Genomic DNA, 20,091 nt, shown 5'->3' with positions numbered 1-20,091 from the left:
TCGATCGGGGGGGACAGAGACGTGGCCCCTTGACTAACTGACCCTTGGCCAATCGAACTGCCCCAGCCAGTACATCCACAATATGATGGTGTGTACTGGTTCTGTTCAGAATTTAAGACTAGTAAAGTCAATGGTGACTTTACATGCCCTGGGAGACAGTAGTCAGTCCCAGGGTATGGAGTCTATACTGGGGGGTCACTAAGACACCCCTGTGTCACTGCACTGAGGGTGCTGTGTAACACATATCACAAAAACACATGTAGCCCTATGGAGTAAAAGACCCCATAGCCCATTAAACACATCTAGATTCAAAGAAACACACTCAAATCATGCCCAAGAGTGAGGGTAAAAGAGTCTCACTCTTGGCAGGAGAAAAAAATAAACCCCAGAAATCCAGCAAAGCTGCTGGGGGACTCACTAGGTTAGGAAATTCAGCCTAAACAGAGAATTCTCCCTAACAGGTCCTATGGACTTAGCCACTGTAGGTAACTTTCCCTTGACCTCCTTGTCCACCTCCACCCCTTTCCTTCTTCAACCAACCCCTCAAATTACTTGTCTTCCTCTCCTCGACCTTACTTCTCGGTCCCTCTTAAAATGTCCTACTTCTCCTTCACTTTATTCCTTCCTCCGCCGTGCTGATCTTTCCCTCTTAAAAAGCTTTCCTTTGACTTCCCTGTCCTCTTTCATACACTGTTCACTCCTGTAATGCCTTCCTTTCTCTTTGTATTACTTTGTCCTCCACTCTTCTCCTTGTGCTCTATATTCTACTCCAAGCTGCCTCCTAGTCTCCAAACACCCACCTGCAAAAACTCCCCATCCTTTGTATGCCTCTGTCCTGTTGGCGATTGGGGCCTGATGGGCAGCAGTGGAGACACCAGTGATTGGTTATTGATCTGCCCCTGGGATTGGGGTAAGGGCTACAGGTCACATACATTCACCATGTGTATTCACTTGTGCTCCCAGTTACCATGATAGAAAAAGGAGGTCTGTATTGTTGGAAGCAGCAGGCCCTGTCATGGCAGCCACTTGTTTTTTCCATAAGGAACTCAAGGTAAATTTGGGATTGTGGTTCTGGTGCGTTTCATGATCCATGCATTCACCTTTCTCTTTCCCAGAGCAGGTGCAGTGTTCATGGTCTCTGATCGTGGGAACCTTGACCAAGACCCATTTTCTCCAGAAGTGTTGGGGCGCATTGTATCACTTGGAATGGTTCAGGTCCAATTTTCTTCAGAAGTAGTGCTGAGGGTGAGGTCAGGAATGGGAAAGAGATCCACCATACACCAGCAACTTGGCTGGCATAATTTTGCGGGAGGCCACCCCCGAACTCCAGGGTCCATCTTTTCATATTGCAGCCTCACCAATGGGACTGACAATACCAATAATGATTTTCTTTTTATTAGATACTGCTACTTTAATCCTGTAAATCACATTACATTTTCACACAGCAGGATGGATTAAAAAAAGTTCAGAGAAGAGTGTCGAGTGGTGTGAGAAACCGGAGGGTATTCTCACTCCTACTCCCCTTGGAACCTCTGCCCAGGTGGCCAGGGAAAGGCCATCACTTTTGGATCTTGACCCTGGGGTAGGAGCAACGAGGGAGGATCACCTGGGTGGAGGGTCCCTAAAGATTGGGAGTGGGGTTTCCTCAGGTGAGTCATGGTATCCCACCCTTTCCCATTGACAACCAACCTAACCCTCCCCCAACCTTTATGGGCTATTATAAACCACCTCCCACCATTCCCCCATTTGCAACACTTCACGGTACTGAAACAAGGAAGCGGAGACAGAGTAATGCAGACCAGACCATTTCACCTCTTTAGCACTGGGACGAGGAAGAGGAAGATGCATAAAGTGTAGTGAAGGCCAGGCATGTCCTCTTAATTATGATCAGGCAAATCCAATTGGAAGTACAAACCTGCAACTTATTAAACGGTTACAGGTGTATAAAAGCAGACACAAGGTGCAGCCAAGAGAGACATGGAGACCTGTGGGAAGGAGAACAACAAGAGACCTGTGTTTGGAGGAAGAGGCCGCGGTGGGACCTGTGGGACAGCCAGGACACTGGCCCAATGTCCAGTGTGAAGGAGCAGGAGCCCCTGCGACGAGGGGTGTGCAGCAGGAGCTACGGAAGCGTTGGAGGGAGTGGGACACTGTACGTGTCCCGTCTGAGGCAGTGGCCCGCTCAGCAGGGTAGAGACAAGCCCATGAATGTGAACAGGGCTCACGCCAGTGTGCCTGCTGACAAGCGAAGCTGGAAGAAAGCTGGAGCCGCCGGGGGAACATCACCGCAGACCGGTGAGTGTCAGGAGAGGCCCTCGGCAGCTGGGGGGTATTCCTAGAGGGTGGTGAAGCAGCAATACATTACAGAACGCAAGGAAAGCGTACAAATAAAACTGCTAGATGTATATTGAATACTGATCCAAATGGGAAATTGAAATTAAGCATATTGAACATGTATTTCACAACAAACTGAATGAAACTTAACCATTGAGCATATTGCATATCTGATAAATACCGGGCAGAGTGAAATCACACAATTAAGCTTGTGAAATATAAAACTAAAGAAAGCTTTATGGGCAAAGCAAGTGAGAAAAAGATTACCAAAAGGGAAAGAGCCCAAGTAACAACATTTAAGAAACGACCTCAGTATGAAAGAGTGCCATAAAAAGGTGGGACAGAAGTAAGACCACCACAAAGTGAGCTTTATGAACAATTACAGCGTGGCAAGGTCAAAGACTGGGAAAATGTGTATGACATACTCTGTTTACCAAGGAGAAGCCAAAGAAGGGTGATTATTATACAAAAAGCTAAGAGGCCACAAGGAGAGGGATACTGGTTGCGCGACCTGTGGTGGGTGGCCTGTGCAGTCCAACAACAGTGCCTAGACCAATGAGCCCTGAACTGCTAGAACCTAAAGACATTGTGGAACCATACTAAAAACGGGCACTGCCAGTGAATGGATGAGGTAATCCAAGAATACGGTCAAGCAGACCTTACTTAAGTTGTGTTAATCTTTTTGTTTGAAAGATTGAATTAACTATAACTGGCAGAGTTGAAGTCTTGGGAAAGGGAGCATAGAGATATGAGACATTATGTGTTGTCTTGGGGCAAGGCTTAATTACCATTTTCCTATGAACTATATTGATTGGAACTTGGGGACGGGAACCCTGAGGATTGTGTGGAACTGTATAACCTTGAGGCAAAGAAAGGTAATTCTAAGACGTTTTGTGGAACTTTCTTAAACTTGCTGAAGGGAGCTGAAGAAGCCGAGAGCTGGAAGCAGCTCAGAAATTTGTGTTGAACACTGTCTCGGTTTGACATCCATACACACATCTTTAATTGTGAGGACAAGCATACGTTTTTGACACAGACCTTTAAGTTGAACTCTTTGACTCAGACTTTCCTTAGTTTCGTTCAGGGAGGGAAATCCCAACTTAGTAAATGGCAAGATAGGCCTTCAACCGCCCTGACACCCAAGTTAATAAATATCTTTTGTTTGAATTTTAAGTCTGTTGTCTGTGGATGCCTTCACAGTGTATAGAAAGTGGAGTGAGAAACAGTCAACCCACATTTATCAGAAGCAGTGTTAAATATGCATCTTTTATCGAATTTTAAACCAATACAGGGAACATTTCCAGGGCATATAGTCTTCACCAAAGAGATGTGCACTACATTACACCACCAGCAAATTTATAAAATAATTACTTTGTTTTGCACCAAAAAAATCAGTAAGCAAACCTATTCTCCTTCAATATAATGTAGATATTCATTGACTATAATGTATCATGCCACAGCACAATGTTGTAACAGAAGGAAAACGCGTACAGCAAACATTTTAACTGTAGTGTTTTGTTAGATGTCACTATGCACAGTTATCGCACACAATGAAAAGCCATACTGAATAGAAACATGCTCATGTTGCTGGCACATCAAAGGCAACAATAACATCGACAGGCATGCCCAATCATTCCACAAACACACCCTTTAAAATGCTGCTTTGGTTGAGAGGCAAATTCTCTTGGAGACTTAGTCTGTGCGTCACGGAACAGCTGATCTACTACCTATCTCACATATGCCAAAGGTTGTTACAACCAGTGCATCAGGCACGCAGCCATGCAAGCCTGCTAGAGAAGTGGGTGCACCACTTCGTGGCACATCACTATAGAAACCTCATTTTCTGGTAGAGAAGGATGTGTGGGCGCCACGTGATTTCGTGGGACAAGGTCTTGTCAGAAAATGTCTGGGCATTTATAGAATGCCTGTGAGGCCAGAGTGGCCTTTTTCTTTTCTGGTGGCCCCACTCAAGAAATTGATGCCCAGGAGCACCAACCATATGTGTTTACTTGCCAGTTCTCCCTCTCCTGCCTCCCTCTCCGGCATTGACCTTAGAGCAGCACCCCTTTTCCCTTTGCAAGGCATGTGGACATGAACTCTCCATGCTTGATTTCATGCTCATTTGTGCTGCATTGCTCGGCAGCTAATTTCTGCTCACCATGACAGCCCATTATTTTGTACAGGGCAATGTGGTGACAAGGAATTATGAGACTGACCAAGTGGGGCTGTAAGGATTACTATAAACTTTAATTGTGATATAATCATAAGCTATCTAACTCTAACACTAAAAGGATTTCAATACTTAAACTAAAGAATTCCGTGCAAGTGTCAGGAAGTCCGGTGAAGTCTGACAAAATGCAGTCTTGGTGAGGGCACCTTCTCTATTCCTATCGCTACAATAACCAGAGTCCAAAAAGAACAAATCTTCCAATCCAGGAGAATGACTCCCTTCCCCTGGAGGCAAAGTCTTTTGACAAACTGATAGTTCATAAAACGTCAAACAAAATTCTGTGGGATTTCCAAGGGGCTAGGAGAATGATTCCCATCTTCTAGCTTATTCTTCAAAGTTCAGTGTATACTTAAACCTGGTTGGTATTTCTCTAGACGAGGTTCCAAACAGTCTACTTTTCTCATTTATCCTGGTGAGCCCCCACTGGCACAAGGAAGATGTTCCCTGCGTTTCTTTTGAATTATCAATATCACACTCTTGTGGAACTTACCAGGGATCTCTGCAACAAAGTGGTTCATGACTTACTTGGTCTCTTTACTGTTCAGTCCAAATAATAGCATATAAGGTATAGACAGCCGAACCTTGACATGGGCAATGGTGGTTCTTTAGCTGTGCCGAAGACTGTAGACCCAGTAACACTGGCTCCTGGCAGAGTCGGGTGTCGACCAATAGCAGTATAGAGGTATTTCTCAAAAGACTTTGATTGGTCCACTCACTACAGGTCACACCACCGCTGCGCACTCGCTCCTTCATTAGGCTGACTACCGGCCAAATGACTAAGTGCTTTCCGGGTGTTTTATTGATGGTAAAAGGTTGTGGGGCTGGTGCTAGCTGCTGTTTCAGTCTCAACTGTATACTTGCCCGTCAGCCACCATGCTTTATTCAATTAATTTTTGGTTTTAGGGTAACACCAAGTTCTGTTTCTGCTGCTTCTCGTACAGTCCTCGCATGGGCTGTGCTTTAGAAATCCTCATGTATTCCCCTGCACCAATCCCTCTGTGCTGGACTTGTTCCTTTGGTAGAACACTTGGACTTGACTACCAAGTCTCTCCACCTTTGCATCCCGGTTTAGAGATGGGCCTTCGCCTCGACCTCCGTCTCAACTGGGATTGCTCCTTTTGTCAACGTCTTGAGCCGTCAATCGTCTTACTTGAACACTGACACACTCTCTGGCTCCAACTCCCTTTCTCGCCCTCCCATTGCTGGTTACTAATGGCCTCATATAGCAGGGCCGGCACTAACATAACATTAGTTCGAGCAGCCACAGCTGGGCGAGCGGTTTTCTCGTTTTGTTATATCATTTTCATGTTCTTTCTCGTCTCAGAGTTTTGGAGAATCAGTTTCCCATATTTTAAAAAGGGCACCATTCCAATTGAGGAAAAGAAGTGCTGATTGAGGTCATCAGTGTGCCGAGCTGGCTCTTGGGTTGTCAAGGCCTTCATGTTCACCTTGCCCCAATGTACGTTATCCCCTCCTGAGGAGATCAACTTGTAGCTGTGATGGTTATATAGAGAGGGGCCTTAAGGATTGATTTAGAGTTGCAAACGAGAATCTTGATTTTAGGGTCAGGTTAAAGACGGCCACACTTCTGTCGAGAGCAGGGGTTTTAAAAACTGTAAAAGTTACTTAGTTTTGAAGGACGAAGGGAATACTGGGTAAGAAAGATCTTCCACAAATATATGGCTATGTAACACAAATCCCTGTGATGATCTTCAAACAAGGAGGAAACCCACCTGGGGGTGGGACTCTCCATCCTTATGGACATGCTTTTACATGTGATAGGCAAGATGTATTTTCAAAGGTCTTACAGCAGCTCACTAAATAGCATCTCAGTCAACAAAGTGACAGCGAGTAACTCCCCTGAAATCTCACAAAAAAAGAAAATGAAGGCACAGGAGTGGCCTGACCCAGTGCACCAAACACCATCCCTATTCATCACCTCATTTGATCTGGCTACTCTGGGACATCCTGCGCACCTACGGTCAGTCCTAAGGGCCCATCTATAAATGGACCTTGCCATCATTGTATGCAGCCACAAATTTGACCTCAGCAACAGTAACCATTCTCAGGGTCGCAATTTCTCCATCCAAGGCACCAGCAAAGCATAATCTACTGTAGAAACTATTTCCTTAGTATATTATCAGATGGCAATAACGGCTTTAGGGGTGCCAGCACAGGAGCAGTATTGGCACTCCCTACAGCTGTTTTGCCGATACCAAAGCACGTCCATATGGTGCATTAATTGGCACAGCTGCCGATGGCCCCATGCCTGCTATTCCATCCCAATGCTAACAGCAAACACACAAGGTCTGCTGAGCCTTCAACTTCATTAGCAACAGCTACACAGATCGTAGCTACTGTACAGTGTGGAACCAGTTGCTATAACAAGGATACAGGCCATGAATACCCAACTCCTTGGTCAATTTGTTAACATGGCTTTGGTCGTTGTACAAACCAGTGACCAAACAGTATCCAAAGCAGCAGGGCAAGATATTCCCAAGGAGAAAGTGCAGACAATGAATAGTGGGTCCAGGGTGCAAGCTTGGGGGTTTGGTGACTCCAGGAACTGACTCTAAGATTAAGGGGGGTCTGAGGCTAATACTGATTGAGGACATGGACTCCTGCATACTATTCATAAACAGTTTGTTGGTCAAAGATGGCAATTGTTCAAGGCATTTGACTTCTGAAGTAAACAGAAGGATATCGAAGAAAGACGCAGTGGATGCCTTCCCGATCTATGTATACATACAAGTCAAATAAAATGTGTTTGTGGCTTGGTGACGCGTTGGCGTATGGTAGGCAAGGGCGTATGAGAGGCAAAAGGAAAAGGCGTTTGTGAGGTGAAGGTGGGGTGTATGGGAGGCAAATGGACCCGAGAGGCAATGGTGAAGGCAGGTAGCATTCCAGAAGTTTCCAAATTGTTGCTATTAGTAATCAGATCCAGGCTATGCTTCCGGGCACAGTTATTGAGTACAACTCAGTCGATACAGTGGTGGATGCCGATGAAAGTCGATACAGTGGTGGATGCTGATGAAGCCATAAACTATCCAACAGAATTCTTCAACTCACACGACCCTCCCGGGAATGCCGCCACATCCCCTTCGACTGAAAGGTGGGTCCCCCATCATGCTGCTTCGCAATCTCGACCCACATAGGTTGTGTAATGGCACATGGTTGTTTGTAAAAAAAATTGGTGCTCAATGTAATTGAAGCAACCGTGTTGACCAGCAAGGGAAAAGGAGAAGATATAATCATCCCCCTCATTCTGACAGACATGCTGTTCAGTTTTAAGAGCCTACAGTTCCCAGTCAGGCCGGCATTCAGTATCGTGAACAAGGCACAGGGCCAGTCAATCAAGTGCACTGGTGTCAACTTGGAATATCCATTTTTCTACCATGGGCAGTTAGATGTTGCGTGTTCTAGAGTTGGATCCCTGAATCAATTGTATAGCTTTGCACCAACTGGAAAATAAAATGTTGTCTATAAACAAGCCTTAGAATGAACATGTACTTTGGTAATATTAAACTTTAGAGTTGTTGGCACCATCGGCATCATGCCACCCATCATGCTGCTCAGGAATCTCGATGCTGTTCTCACGTACAGTTATACAATTCAGAAGGAGTTTTTAAGAAAAAACATTTTGTAATTGGTCTGTGTAGTCTTTACAAGGAAACATTGTTAAAATATTAGATAATCGTGAATTTTTCTTTTCACCTTTCTTATGAAGTCTTTCCGAAAAGCGTAAAAAGCTACCTTGTGGTATTTCTAACAAATAGAACCTATGAGAAAATGAAATCCGGGCAAGGCCGGGGATATCAGCTAGTAGTGTATAAAGGTTTGGTAGAGGATAGCCCAAAAGAAAGAAATCTGCAGATTTTTAAGGCTCAGCAAATTTCTCACTAGGTTTGTCAACATGTAGGTCTACAATGCTGACAAACTATGCAGAATTGGCCCAGAACAAGGTCACATACCAACATACTATTTTGTGGGGCATATATACAGACGCGTAGCCAGGTTGTTCTAACAAGTGGGGCCTGAAGGTAAGGTAATTGGACCCAACGCGGCAACATTAATATCTGTAAATCCCGGCACAGTGCTGCTGTGTGGGCATTTACAGATTTTAGGTGGCCCCTGCCCACTCAGGCCCTACCCTGTCTACGCCTCTGCATACATAAACATTCACAGAAGGAGTGGTTGGAGTATGACAGTTTATGAGAAGAAAAATCTTATGATCATGAGTTGCAACAGGCGACCAAGGACATACGTATGCGGTGCAGTCTTTTTGTTCACACTCATTTGAAAATGAATTTCTTACAAATGAAAATGTATTAAAAAACCTCCAGATTAGTTATGCAAAAAAACACATTTTAATGATCCTGCCCATTATTAGCATACAATTTATGTAAATTAAACCACAAATATATGTTGAGCTGTGCATGCAAAGGTCGAATTGTGTGTCAGATGTATTAAAAAAAAATGCCGATAGATTCATGTTTACAATAAAGAACGGGCCACAGAAGTTGATCTTGATATGTGTTAAGGGAAACCTATTGTATGTACAGTGCAAAACGTGTATCTGCAATACAGACTATCACTGGCGATGCTTTTTCTCAGCCCAGATGAACTGCAGGCAGATAAATGTAGCTTGCGTCAAGTACTGAGCAGATCTGAGAACCAACAACCAATTCTATAGAGGGTCATGATCCTTCTGCTGTCACGCTATGGCTAATTGGGACACTAGGACTGCCTTAAACAACATTTACCCTTCCCACCATCAGCGCCCCAACTAAAGTCATTTCAAAACATAATTCCGACCAATAAGGGATTTCCCCTGTATTGGAATATCCCCAGTATTTGCAGCAACTGCAAACCTTAAACATCTGTAAGAGGTCAGCTTCTAGGGCCTTTCAAGGAGGGTTTTGTATCCCAGCAACAGGTATGCTGAGGAGTGGTGCCGCGGAACAACAAAGCACTGTTGGTTAGCCCATTGAAGAAAATTAATAAATTCCCCTCAGGAAGATAGTTGGTCCTTACCCATAGCCTCCCTTTGCACAACTGATTAGCTCCCTATTGTGTTTAATTCCAAAGAAGGAATATAGCCACTTCTGCCCAATCCAAAATGTAACATTCAACATATGCAAGGTAATGGTAATATACAAGCTTGACCAACCAAAGAACTTCAATGGGAGTCAAAAACTGAACAAATGTCTTAACAGTGCGAAAAAGCCCATCATCTTTACCTGTATGACGGCATTGCAGAACTCTAGAGAGTTCATAAACTGGATGAGTTCAGGAACCTGCAGCCAGTCCTCCCTGCACAAGCAATGCCACTCATCTCCTTTATCTTCCAGTTTTGTAGGCAAAGAGGAGTAAAGGCCACTCAGTCCTGTTGCCAGCACCTGCATATCAGAGATACAATGAGAGAAAATCATTCTAAGACATGCAGACATACCAGGCTCTTTTATACTTTGAAAAAAGTGCAATTAAGTTAACATTATGGTTACAAAAAACCAATGGAATTTAACTATTATGAAGACGTGGAAACACAACGCTGTGCCCTCAGTTTGCTGATGATATCACGATTGGGATTATCAAGGTGCACAGTCATCAGCTTCACTTCAGGTGTATTACAGGTTGAAGCGACACATTTTTATGCATAGCTGCGGCGCGGAGGTGGCAGACTTCAAACTCTCACTCTGACAAACTGGCTTGTCGCCTGCACCAAAGGCAATACAGAACTCTCGACTCGTACCAAGAAAAGGGCGCACATCCAGGCTTGCGTCTCTGGTGCATCCAACAAAACTGCTGCACTCCTTAAAATCTGCAGGGGACTAGCCAACCCTTCCGCAGTCTCCTCCTCACCTCTTCCCCCCCAATGCCTGCTGTAATGCACTGGCCACACACTTCACTTCAAAAACTCTGCATGTCCCGAGTACCCTTGCGCCCCTCTTTCCCCCTCCCCTTACCTTACCCCCTTTTCTCCTAGTGTTGGCAATAAAAGGCTGTGGTTTTTATTGCATATCACATAATGCACAATCTTCATAATCATCATAATACATAATGTACACTCTAGGGCACAAGGTCCCCCCTGGCCCGTGCCATCTTCCTAGATGACGTGGGCCCCATTTGTTTGCCCTGTATCCCTTCTCTTCTCTCTTCTCCTTTTTCTTGGGTGAGAGGGTTCCTGGGAAAGAAAGTATTCCGTGTACTGCTTGTGTGGGGGCTTGTCCCCCCCCGGTCGGCTGGAATCAACAGCATTTTGCATCTTGTGGTGCTCTTTGTTTCCTACCTGGGCGTTTCCTGTTTCCCCGACTGCGGTGCTTTGCACCTTCCCATTGTGCTGTAGCACCCTACAGTGCCCCTCATCCTGCTGGCTCCAGGATTCTGAGGGAGGCGAGAGGGAGAGGTGTTGTGCTTTCCCTGTGTCACTGGCTGGTACCCGTCAGCCAGTGTTCTCCCCCTCTACCTTCCGGTCCTCCTTGCCCCACAGGTTACTGGCCCTTGCTTTTTAGCTGTGGGGTGCCCCCTCCGGAGCACTGTCTACAACCACTCTTTTGCTACTGGATCTTTGGTTTAGGATGATTTTCCAGAATCAAAAGGTTCGCATGAACCTTTTGTTTTAAAAATGCTACCACCAAAGGTTCGAACACCAAAAGTTCGAAGCTTTGGTGGTAGCATTATTAAAAAAAACAGGGGCTGCGGGGGTGTACCCCGCATCACTCTGCTCACTATACTTTATGGTATTGTGAGCGGGGGCTGCGGGGGACACCCCTGCAGCCTTCCGTTTAAAAAAAATAAAAGAAAAGGACCCTGCAGCGCCAGTTCCCGATCACAGGAGTGAAAGGGAACTGGCGCTGCAGGGAACCCAGCGTGAAGATGAAGGTAAGTGGGGCTTGTTTATGTTAGGGGTGTGGGTGGGGGTGTGCTGAGGGTGTGGGTGGGGGAGTGTTATGGGTGTGTTGTGTGTGTGTGTGAGAAAGGTGCAAACCTTTGGTAGTTCACACCTTTCTCATGTGAACGATTTGCCCGCTGTAATTTCAACTGCGGGCAAATCACTCGGATTCGGATCTTTCCCCTCCTCCCTCGTGCACTTCCTTCTGTGCCCCCCCCTGAAAAATACCTTCTTGAGACCAGTCTTGTCCAGCCAACTACCGCCCCATATCTATCACCTCCTTTCTTCGGAAACACTTGGAGAAGATGGTCTTCCCCAAACTGACTCAACACACTGAACTTTGCGGTTGCCTCCACAACCATCAATCAGGATTCCGAGCATCCAGAGGCACGGAAAGGAACAAGTTACTTACCTGTAACTGTTGTTCTCCAGCATGGGTCTGGCATGGATTCACATGCTCATGAATATTCCCCGTCGTCAGGCCGGGAATCCTAGGTAAAGAAAAAAAATCAGTTTCGTTTCTGAACTGTCTTTCTACTAATAACCAATCACTGGTCTCTGGGTCATACTGCCCCCAGCCAATGACTGCCCTCTACCTAAGCCCCTCCTCTGGCAGCCATCTTCAGATTTGGTAGCACATGAAGTGGCAGTAGGACCAAGAGAAGAGCCGCAGAGGGGTAGGCGGGAGGGTTTGCATGTGAATCCATGCCAGACCCATGCTGGAGAACAACAGTTACAGGTAAGTAACTTGTTCCTTCTCCAGCATGGGGTCTGGCATGGATTCACATGCTCATGAATATAATACATAGCAGTACACACATGCACAACCACGGGAGGTGGCAAACGGCTCAACATTAAGCATTACATAAACTCAACATTAAGCAACTCTTACCTCCTCAGCAGGCCCACCTTCAGGCGAACAGGTTGCACAGCACTGCTTGGGTGACTCTGGACTCCTCTGTGGAATCCGCAGTAGAATCTCGTGAAGGTGTGCGTCAACTTCCACGTAGCAGCCCTGCAGATGTCCAGCAGAGGCACACCAGACAAGAACGTCGTAGTAGCAGCGATCGCTCTGGTCGAATGGGCTCTCGGACGGCCGGGCAACGGTCGGTTGGCCAACCGATAACAGTGCATGATGCAGCCGGAGAGCCATCTGGAAATGGAAGCCTTCGAGAGAGCCTTCCCTTGGTTCACAGGTCCAAAGTTCACAAATTTCTGTGATGTCTTCCGAAAACTCTTTGTTCGGTCCACGTAGAACTTAAGCGCTCTAGCTACATCCAGCGAGTGCAAAGTCCTCTCGGCCGGCGACAAAGGCGACGGAAAGAAAACTGGCAACACCAAGGGCTTGTTAAGATGGAAGTCCTACAGCACCTTGGGCATGAAAGAGGGGTGCGTCCTCAGCACCACCCTCGTATCGTGAAAAGTCAAGTACGGAGGCTTGCAGGATAAGGCCTGAATCTCTCCCACGCGTCGTGCGGAGGTGATGGCCACAAGGAACGCTGTCTTCCATGACAGTAACTTCAACGGAGCCGAATGCAAAGGCTCGAATGGTGGTCCCATGAGCCTGGTCAGAACCACGTTGAGCTCCCACGCCGGGTCTGGAGCCTTCACTGGTGGGAACTATCGGAACAGTCCCTTCATAAATTCCTTCACCAGTCGATGAAACCACAAGGACGGCCGTCCTGTAGTTCTGGTGTATCGGGAGACCGCTGCCAGATGTATCTTGATGGAAGCGTGAGCTAGTCCAGCCTTGGCCAGCGACAGTAGGTATGGTAGCACTTGAGGCGCCGTAATCCGTAGAAGGTTAATCTTCTGTGCACGGCACCAGACAGAGAACCTCTTCCACTTATGTCCATAGCACTTGAGAGTTCAGGACGCCCTGGCCTTTGCAAGAACCTCTTTGCAGTCTGCCGGGATATCATACCCTCCAAACTCTAGTGCTGCAGGAGCCAGGCCTGCAAGTTCAGCGACTCCGGGTCGTGATGAAGAATGGTGCCTCCTTCTCTGGAGAGAAGATCCGCGTCCGTCGGCAGCTTGACTGGTGGGGACGTTGACAAGTCCAGAAGGTCCGGGAACCAGATCTGTCTCAGCCACGCCGGTGCGACAAGGATCATCCTGCACCGGGACCTCTTGAGTTGGTTGATGAGACGGAGCAGCAACGGCAACGGAGGAAACGCATACAGGACCAGGCCATCCTAGGGGAACGAGAAAGCATCGCTCATACTCCTCGGCTGTGGAAACCTGCTGGCGAACCTCTGGCACTTGGAGTTCGTCGCTGTCGCGAACAGGTCGATCTGGGGTTTGCCCCAACGTCGGAAGAGCCGATCCACCTGATCCTGGCGTAGTTCCCACTCGTGGCACGAGCGTAGCTCCCTGCTGAGTGAGTCAGCGATGGTGTTTTTTATTCCTGCCAGGTGGGAGGGAACCAGAAACATCCCCTGGGCGACGGCCCAGTGCCACAGATCCTGGGCCTCCTTGGAGAGGGCTGAGGATCTGGTGCCTCCCTGCTTCTGGATGTAGAACATCGTGGTGGTGTTGTCTGTGAAAATCCTCACAACCTTGCCCTTGAGACGGGAGGAACGATCTGAGCGCCCAGAACACGGCCCGGAGCTCCAGGATGTTGATGTGAAGAGACTTCTCCTCCGGGAGCCAAAGGCCTCTTGCGTGGAGATCTCCGGTGAGAGCACCCCATCCCTCCAGGGAGGCGTCCGTCGTCACCGTCTCCTGATACGCCGGGGTCTGAAAGTACGTGCCTGCCGTGAGGTGCGCACGGGTGCCCCACCACTGAATCGCCCGACGGAAGACCTTGTTGAGCGGGATCCTGTCTTCGAAGCTGCCCGCCGTCTGCATCCAGCGGGCGTCGCAGAACTCTTGTAGCAGACGCATCCGTAGTCTGCAAAGGCGCACTAGGTAGATGCATGAGGACATCATACCGAGGAGGGACTTGATGGACCTCACCCTGGCCATGTCCGTGGCTAGCAGGTGCTGCACCTTGCACAAAATGGCCTTTGTCCTCTCCTCCGACGGAGACATCAATCGCTCCACTGTTTCGAGCTTCGCTCCCAGAAACAGTGCCACCTGCAACAGAACCAGGTGGGATTTGGGGTAGTTGATGGCGAATCCCAGATCCGTGAGTAGGCGGACGGTTCTCGCTGTGTGCTCGACGGCAAGTTCTCTTGTCCTTGCACGGATGAGCCAGTTGTCCAGGTAGTGGTAGACGTGGATCCCCTGCAGGCGCAGCCGCACCCCCACTGGTGCTGGGCACTTGGTAAACACCCTGGGTGCCGACTTCAATCCGAACGGCAGAGCTCTGAATTGGTAGTGACGTCCCTGGACTACAAATCTGAGGAACTTTCGGTGTCCTTTTAGAATGGGGATGTGGAAGTAAGCATCCTCCAGGTCCAACGACGATAGGAAGTCACCCTCCTCCAACTGTCCCAGCACGTGCTGGAGGGTGACCATCCTGAACTTCTGTGCCTTGATGAACTTGTTTAGCCGACGTAGGTCCAGGATGGGGCGCCAACCGCCTGTCTTCTTTCTGACGAGGAAGTATCTTGAGTATACTCCGGAGCCCTGGAGCCTCTTAGGGACGAGCTTGATGGCACCTTTCTTGAGCATCGCCCTTACCTCCAACAGCAGTTGGGGGATGCGAATTTCCTTCCTGGCCACGGGAGGAATGCGGGGACACTTCTTTAGGAATTCCATCGAGTGCCCATGGGCCAGGGTATCCAGCACACAACGGTCGGTGGAGATGGACTCCGACACGCTGACTAACTTCGTCAGCTGGCCTCCCACCGGGGTGCTTCGGTGGGGGCCCGACGCTACGGCCGGTTCAGTCTTGTTTGGAAGTGGCCTTGCCGCCTTGGTATCCTTGGCGATGGCGGCGAGATCCTCCTTGTTTGCCGCAACCTCTGTAGGCCTCCTGCGACGAGGAGCGGGCCGCCTGGCAGTATGTAGAGGAGTCACCGCTGGATCCCTTGGAGGCCCCTTGTCTTACTCTGGTGCTCCGAAAGGGCCGTCATTGTTGTAGGACTCCCAGGGCTCGAGCCATCTCAGTGTCGGTCTTGATGGCCGGAGCGACTCATCTACCACCTTACCAAACAGGTTGTTGCCGTTGAACGTTGTCTTGACAGAAGTCCATCGCCTTGAGCCATCCTTGTCGTCACAGGCAAACACCGTTGCCTAACTGGTGAAATCCGGTGCCGGCAATGTCCGTTGCCACCGTTATGGTGTGGTCCGACGCCACCTCAACTTCCTGAAGAATCTCTAGGGCCTCCGCCCTCTTGTCGTCTGGTAGGAAGTCCAGCAGGGGAGCTATCTTGTACCAAAGCTCCCTGTCGTAACGGGCCACAATCGGTAAGGCGTTGGCCGCCTTAATTGTTGTCGAGATGACCCGTCCCCCCATGGCATCCAATTTCTTTCCCTCGCCGTCCGGTGGGGAAGTGGAGGTTGAAGCTGCCGCACCCGCCGCTTTCTTCTTGGCCGCTGCTGAGACGACCGAATCCGGCGTAGGCTGGGCCCTGAGGCACAAGGGGGCGGCGTTGGGGACCCGGTACTACTTCTCATACCGGTCCCTCTTGGCGGGCATCGTAGAAGGGTTCTTCAGGATGGCAAGTCCCTCGTCCCAGATATCGTCGAGTAACGGTACCGCGAGGTACTTTCTTTTGGCCTCCCGCCGTTGGTAGAGGAAGCCTTCCTTCTTCTGTTCCTCCGGGCAGAGCTGGAAGAGCTCGGATGCCCTGGCGATGGCGGCATGGAAAGAGCCAATTTCGTCGGGAAGAGAAGCCCGAAGGGGTGGTGATGGAAGGTCTGTCCCATCGTCACCACCGTCGTCATCCGTCCCCATCGCTGTATCCGTTGCCGTGTCATCTCGGGGGTCCTGCGAGGGGGATGAGGGCTCCACAGGCCTTGTGGGCACGAAGGTCGGGGTGGACTCTCCTCCGCTTGTTCGGAGGGCTTCCCGACGGTCCTGGTTCTGGATCCTCCACCTGAGTTAGTGGTAATCTCGTCCTTATCTCGGTGCATAAGGATTGGATTGGCAGCAAAATGGCCGCCGAGCTGTCCTGATGCTCGGGCAATGGCTGCGACGGGCGGGATAGTTGCTCCTCCACTGGGCCTTCGTCATCACCCTCGTCGCTTTCTTCGATCACAACAGCAGGATCTCTCCCGTGGGATTGTACCTCCTCGAACCTCTCATTGAGGCCCTTCATGGCTTCCACCAGCTCCTCCTCAGAGGCTGAATCCATTTCCGTAATGGCCATCGAGCCCCCCCACTCCTTTTCCACCGGGGTCTTCACGGGGGTCTTGTCGATGGGCTGGAAAGAGGATTCCCTCCGCAGTGGCAGGGAAACTCTGGGCCCCGAGGTCACCTCCACTGGCGTAGTCTCCGCCGGCTTCGCCAGGGCCGCTGCATCTCCCTCGATCGAGGCCTTCGCCGGTTGGATCAGGGCCCTCACCACCTTAGGTGCATCCTGGGCCCTTACCTTGGGGGGAGGGTCACTGCCTCGCTCCCCCTCGGCTCCCTTTGAGATCGACCGGGGCCTCACCAGAAGCTTATCCAGGTTCTCGGATTTCCTCTTCCCCGAACCAGAGCATTGGCTCGTGGCTGATGGTGCCGGGGAAGGCGTGCCCTGCCTGGCAGCCGAAGAGCCTGACCGTTCGGCGCTCCTGGTGCCCGCGTACTCGCGGTGCTAAGCCTCACAGTACTTAGAAGACCGTTCTGACCTTTTCTTCTTCTCACCTGCTGGGCCCTTCTCCAGGCAGCTGGCGAGGCGGGTACAACGATCCCTCATGGTCCATTCCGATAGGTTCTTGCAGAACGCACAGTCCTTCTCCACGTGCGTCTTGTCCTCATGAAGGCAGTAGAGACATCTCGAATGCTCGTCCTCCTTGAAAACATTCTGTAACCCGCATCCACGGCAGTTCCTGAACAGCTTGGATCCGGGCGCCGAGCTTCCCTTGTCCTGGGCCATGTCCAAGGTAGGCCTCGGATCTTCTGGAATCCTCCAAGAAGCGCAACTTGACGAAAACTTCACCCTTGAGGGGCGTAGAAAATTCCGAAACGGGTCCCCGTTGATCGGAAGTAGAACGGTGGAGCTTGAGGCTTGATTTAACCGAAAAAATGAGAAAATCTCTTTGAAAAAAGCACGAAAACGCAGTAAAAGCTCGAGAGCTATAGCACGAGGACTCCCAACAGTTGAACGTGCGGTAAAAATCTGAAGATGGCTGCCAGAGGAGGGACTTAGGTAGAGGGCAGTCATTGGCTGGGGGCAGTATGACCCAGACACCAGTGATTGGTTATTAGTAGAAAGACAGTTCAGAAACAAAACAAACTGATTTCTTTTCTTTACCGAAGATTCCCGGCCTGACGGGGAATATTCATGAGCATGTGAATCCATGCCAGACCCCATGCTGGAGAACTGCTCTTCTTAACTGTAGCATCTCCTGATTCCAACACTCCAGCTATTCTCATTCTACTTGATCTCTCCTCTGCATTTGGTGCAGTCAACCACCCCATCCTCATAAAACAGCTCCATGATACCCTAGGTATCTCGGAGCAGGCACTGGCCTGGCTGACCTCCTTCCACAGTGACCGTCTGTCCCTGGTTATTCTGGGTTCTTTCTCCTACCCCACCTCTATCTCCACCTGCGGTGTCCCCCAGGACTTCAACCTTTTCCCCTGGCTCTTTAACACTGATTTAGCTCCACTCACACACCTCAGTTTCACCTTCGCCCCAAACTTCCAGTGTTATGCAGATGACACACAACTCTTACCTCTGATCCTCTCCTTACTTCCTCCATCATTCCTGATTGATTATCTGCCATCCAGTCCTGGTGCACTTCCAATGATCTCTGCCTTAACGCCAGCAAGACTGAGATCCTTCCTATTCGGACTCCTGCTCCCTTTTTCTGCCCTTCACTCTGGCCATCTTCTATGGGCTCTCCCCCTTCTTCATCTGAAGCCAGAAACCTTGGATTTCTTCCTTTCCTCACTTTCCCCAGAAGCTCAATGTCTCCAGAGCTCTAGTTCTCTCTAGGCTAGACTACTGCAATAGCCTTTTCCTTGATCCACCCTCTTCTTCTCTACAACCCCTCCAGCTAATCCCGAATAGGGCTGCAAGACTTATCTTTGGCCTCAAGCCCAGGGACTGCATCTCTCCAACCCTAAAAACTCTCCACTGGCTTCCGATTGCTGCAGGGATCAAATTCAAATCCCATTGCAACAGTACTTTGCCAGAGATTTAAATGTGCCATTACTTCACCTATGGCCTTTAAAATTAACCTTTTTTTTAACTTGACATTTAAATCTCTGGCAAAGTACTGAAATGAAGAATTTAGGTACAGGTTTACCACTACTCTTCACACTTGCAGTGTGTGTGGGGTACTTTATGAGCTGTGCAGTTGGCCAAAGGATTCTACATATGGGCAGCATGCAGACAGCATGGGACTGTAGCATTATGTCGACTGTTATGTACACAAATCATATTTTATTTTGGGAGAAAGTGAAATACGGAAAGACACTGAACGACAGATGGTCGAGGAAAAGGGGGTAGGGGTCAAAGGGTATATACACACTACCGCTAGTTAACAGAAGGTAGCTTGCAATAGTTGGCAAATCCTAGCCAAATCTCTTCATTCTGGTTCACCCTGTTCCAACCCACCCAAACGGTTCATGTTGGTCTTTTCGCTTTCTCAAAAAAACCCTTTTTGTGCATGCAAATCTGCTCGGGAGGCTCCGGGTCACGTGACCATTCGGTTGTGTGTACTCATGCAATGTTTTCTTACACAGAAAGTCCAACTATCTTTTTGGAAAATTCAATGTTTGAAGTGTTAAGTATGGGGGAGAGCGGGTTCCTGTCTGCAGGGTTGTTTACCTGCAAAACCTCACCTTCAAGGGACATAATCAATGGGCACAGGTGCAGAGGTTTCCCGCCAACACGAGACTGATGTTGCCCACATCTGCCTTCCTGATCTATACAGAATTTCCCTATCCAAATAAGGCTTGAATTCAAATAAATACACACATCATGTGCATGGTTTTAATAGCTACCATCGGCAACAGGAGCACTTCTATGGGGGGCGATAGGGGCACGTGACAATGCTGTGTTGGCAGTTCAGATGAAGATGGGAAACTATAATGTTGGTGCGGGCCCGTTTCGCAGATCGTCCGCACACACACTTGGCTTATCTCAAGGGTTCAAAATAAAAGATAACCAATATGCAAGGGAACTCCAAAACTGTTACCCTGATGATCCCTTTATTTAGTATTGCTATGCAGACTATGGCCGACGAGGTGCTTTTCAAGGTTGAAAAAATAAAAACACTGTTTACTCAAACCTCTATATTTTCATTTGTGGGTTCTGGGCCTGGAGAGTTGTAAGCTAGCATTACCCACTTCTCCCCCTTTATTACTTCATGAAGGATGTCTGATCCTTCCAACAAGCAACTTCCCAGTATCCCATGGATACTCTCCCTTTAAATCAAAAACACAGCCTCCATTGGCCCCACACCATCACCTACGGGACCTTCCTATACTGAAAAGCTTCCTGTTTTTTGTGTCTATCCTTCAGACAGCTGTCTGGGCTGGGCCCGGCCTTATCCTTTGTATTCCCATGGCAAGGCCTGTTACTTTCTG

General features: G+C 48.8%; 1 protein-coding gene across 3 annotated transcripts in view; it reads right to left on the bottom strand.

The window, feature by feature from the left end:
* FHIP1A (FHF complex subunit HOOK interacting protein 1A) overlaps positions 1-20,091 on the bottom strand; it is an 839,659-nt gene that overhangs the window by 388,179 nt on the left and 431,389 nt on the right. For all 3 annotated transcript variants that reach the window (XM_069631272.1, XM_069631273.1, XM_069631271.1), the window contains one exon: positions 9,805-9,963. In XM_069631272.1, coding sequence (XP_069487373.1) covers positions 9,805-9,963 — 159 coding nt within the window. The remainder of the gene's footprint in view (positions 1-9,804; positions 9,964-20,091) is intronic.

This window comes from Ambystoma mexicanum, chromosome 6q (assembly GCF_040938575.1).
Source record: "Ambystoma mexicanum isolate Mex_15411 chromosome 6q, UKY_AmexF1_1, whole genome shotgun sequence".
In the NCBI taxonomy this organism is placed as follows: domain Eukaryota; kingdom Metazoa; phylum Chordata; class Amphibia; order Caudata; family Ambystomatidae; genus Ambystoma; species Ambystoma mexicanum.
This window is presented reverse-complemented; position numbering and strand designations above follow the sequence as displayed.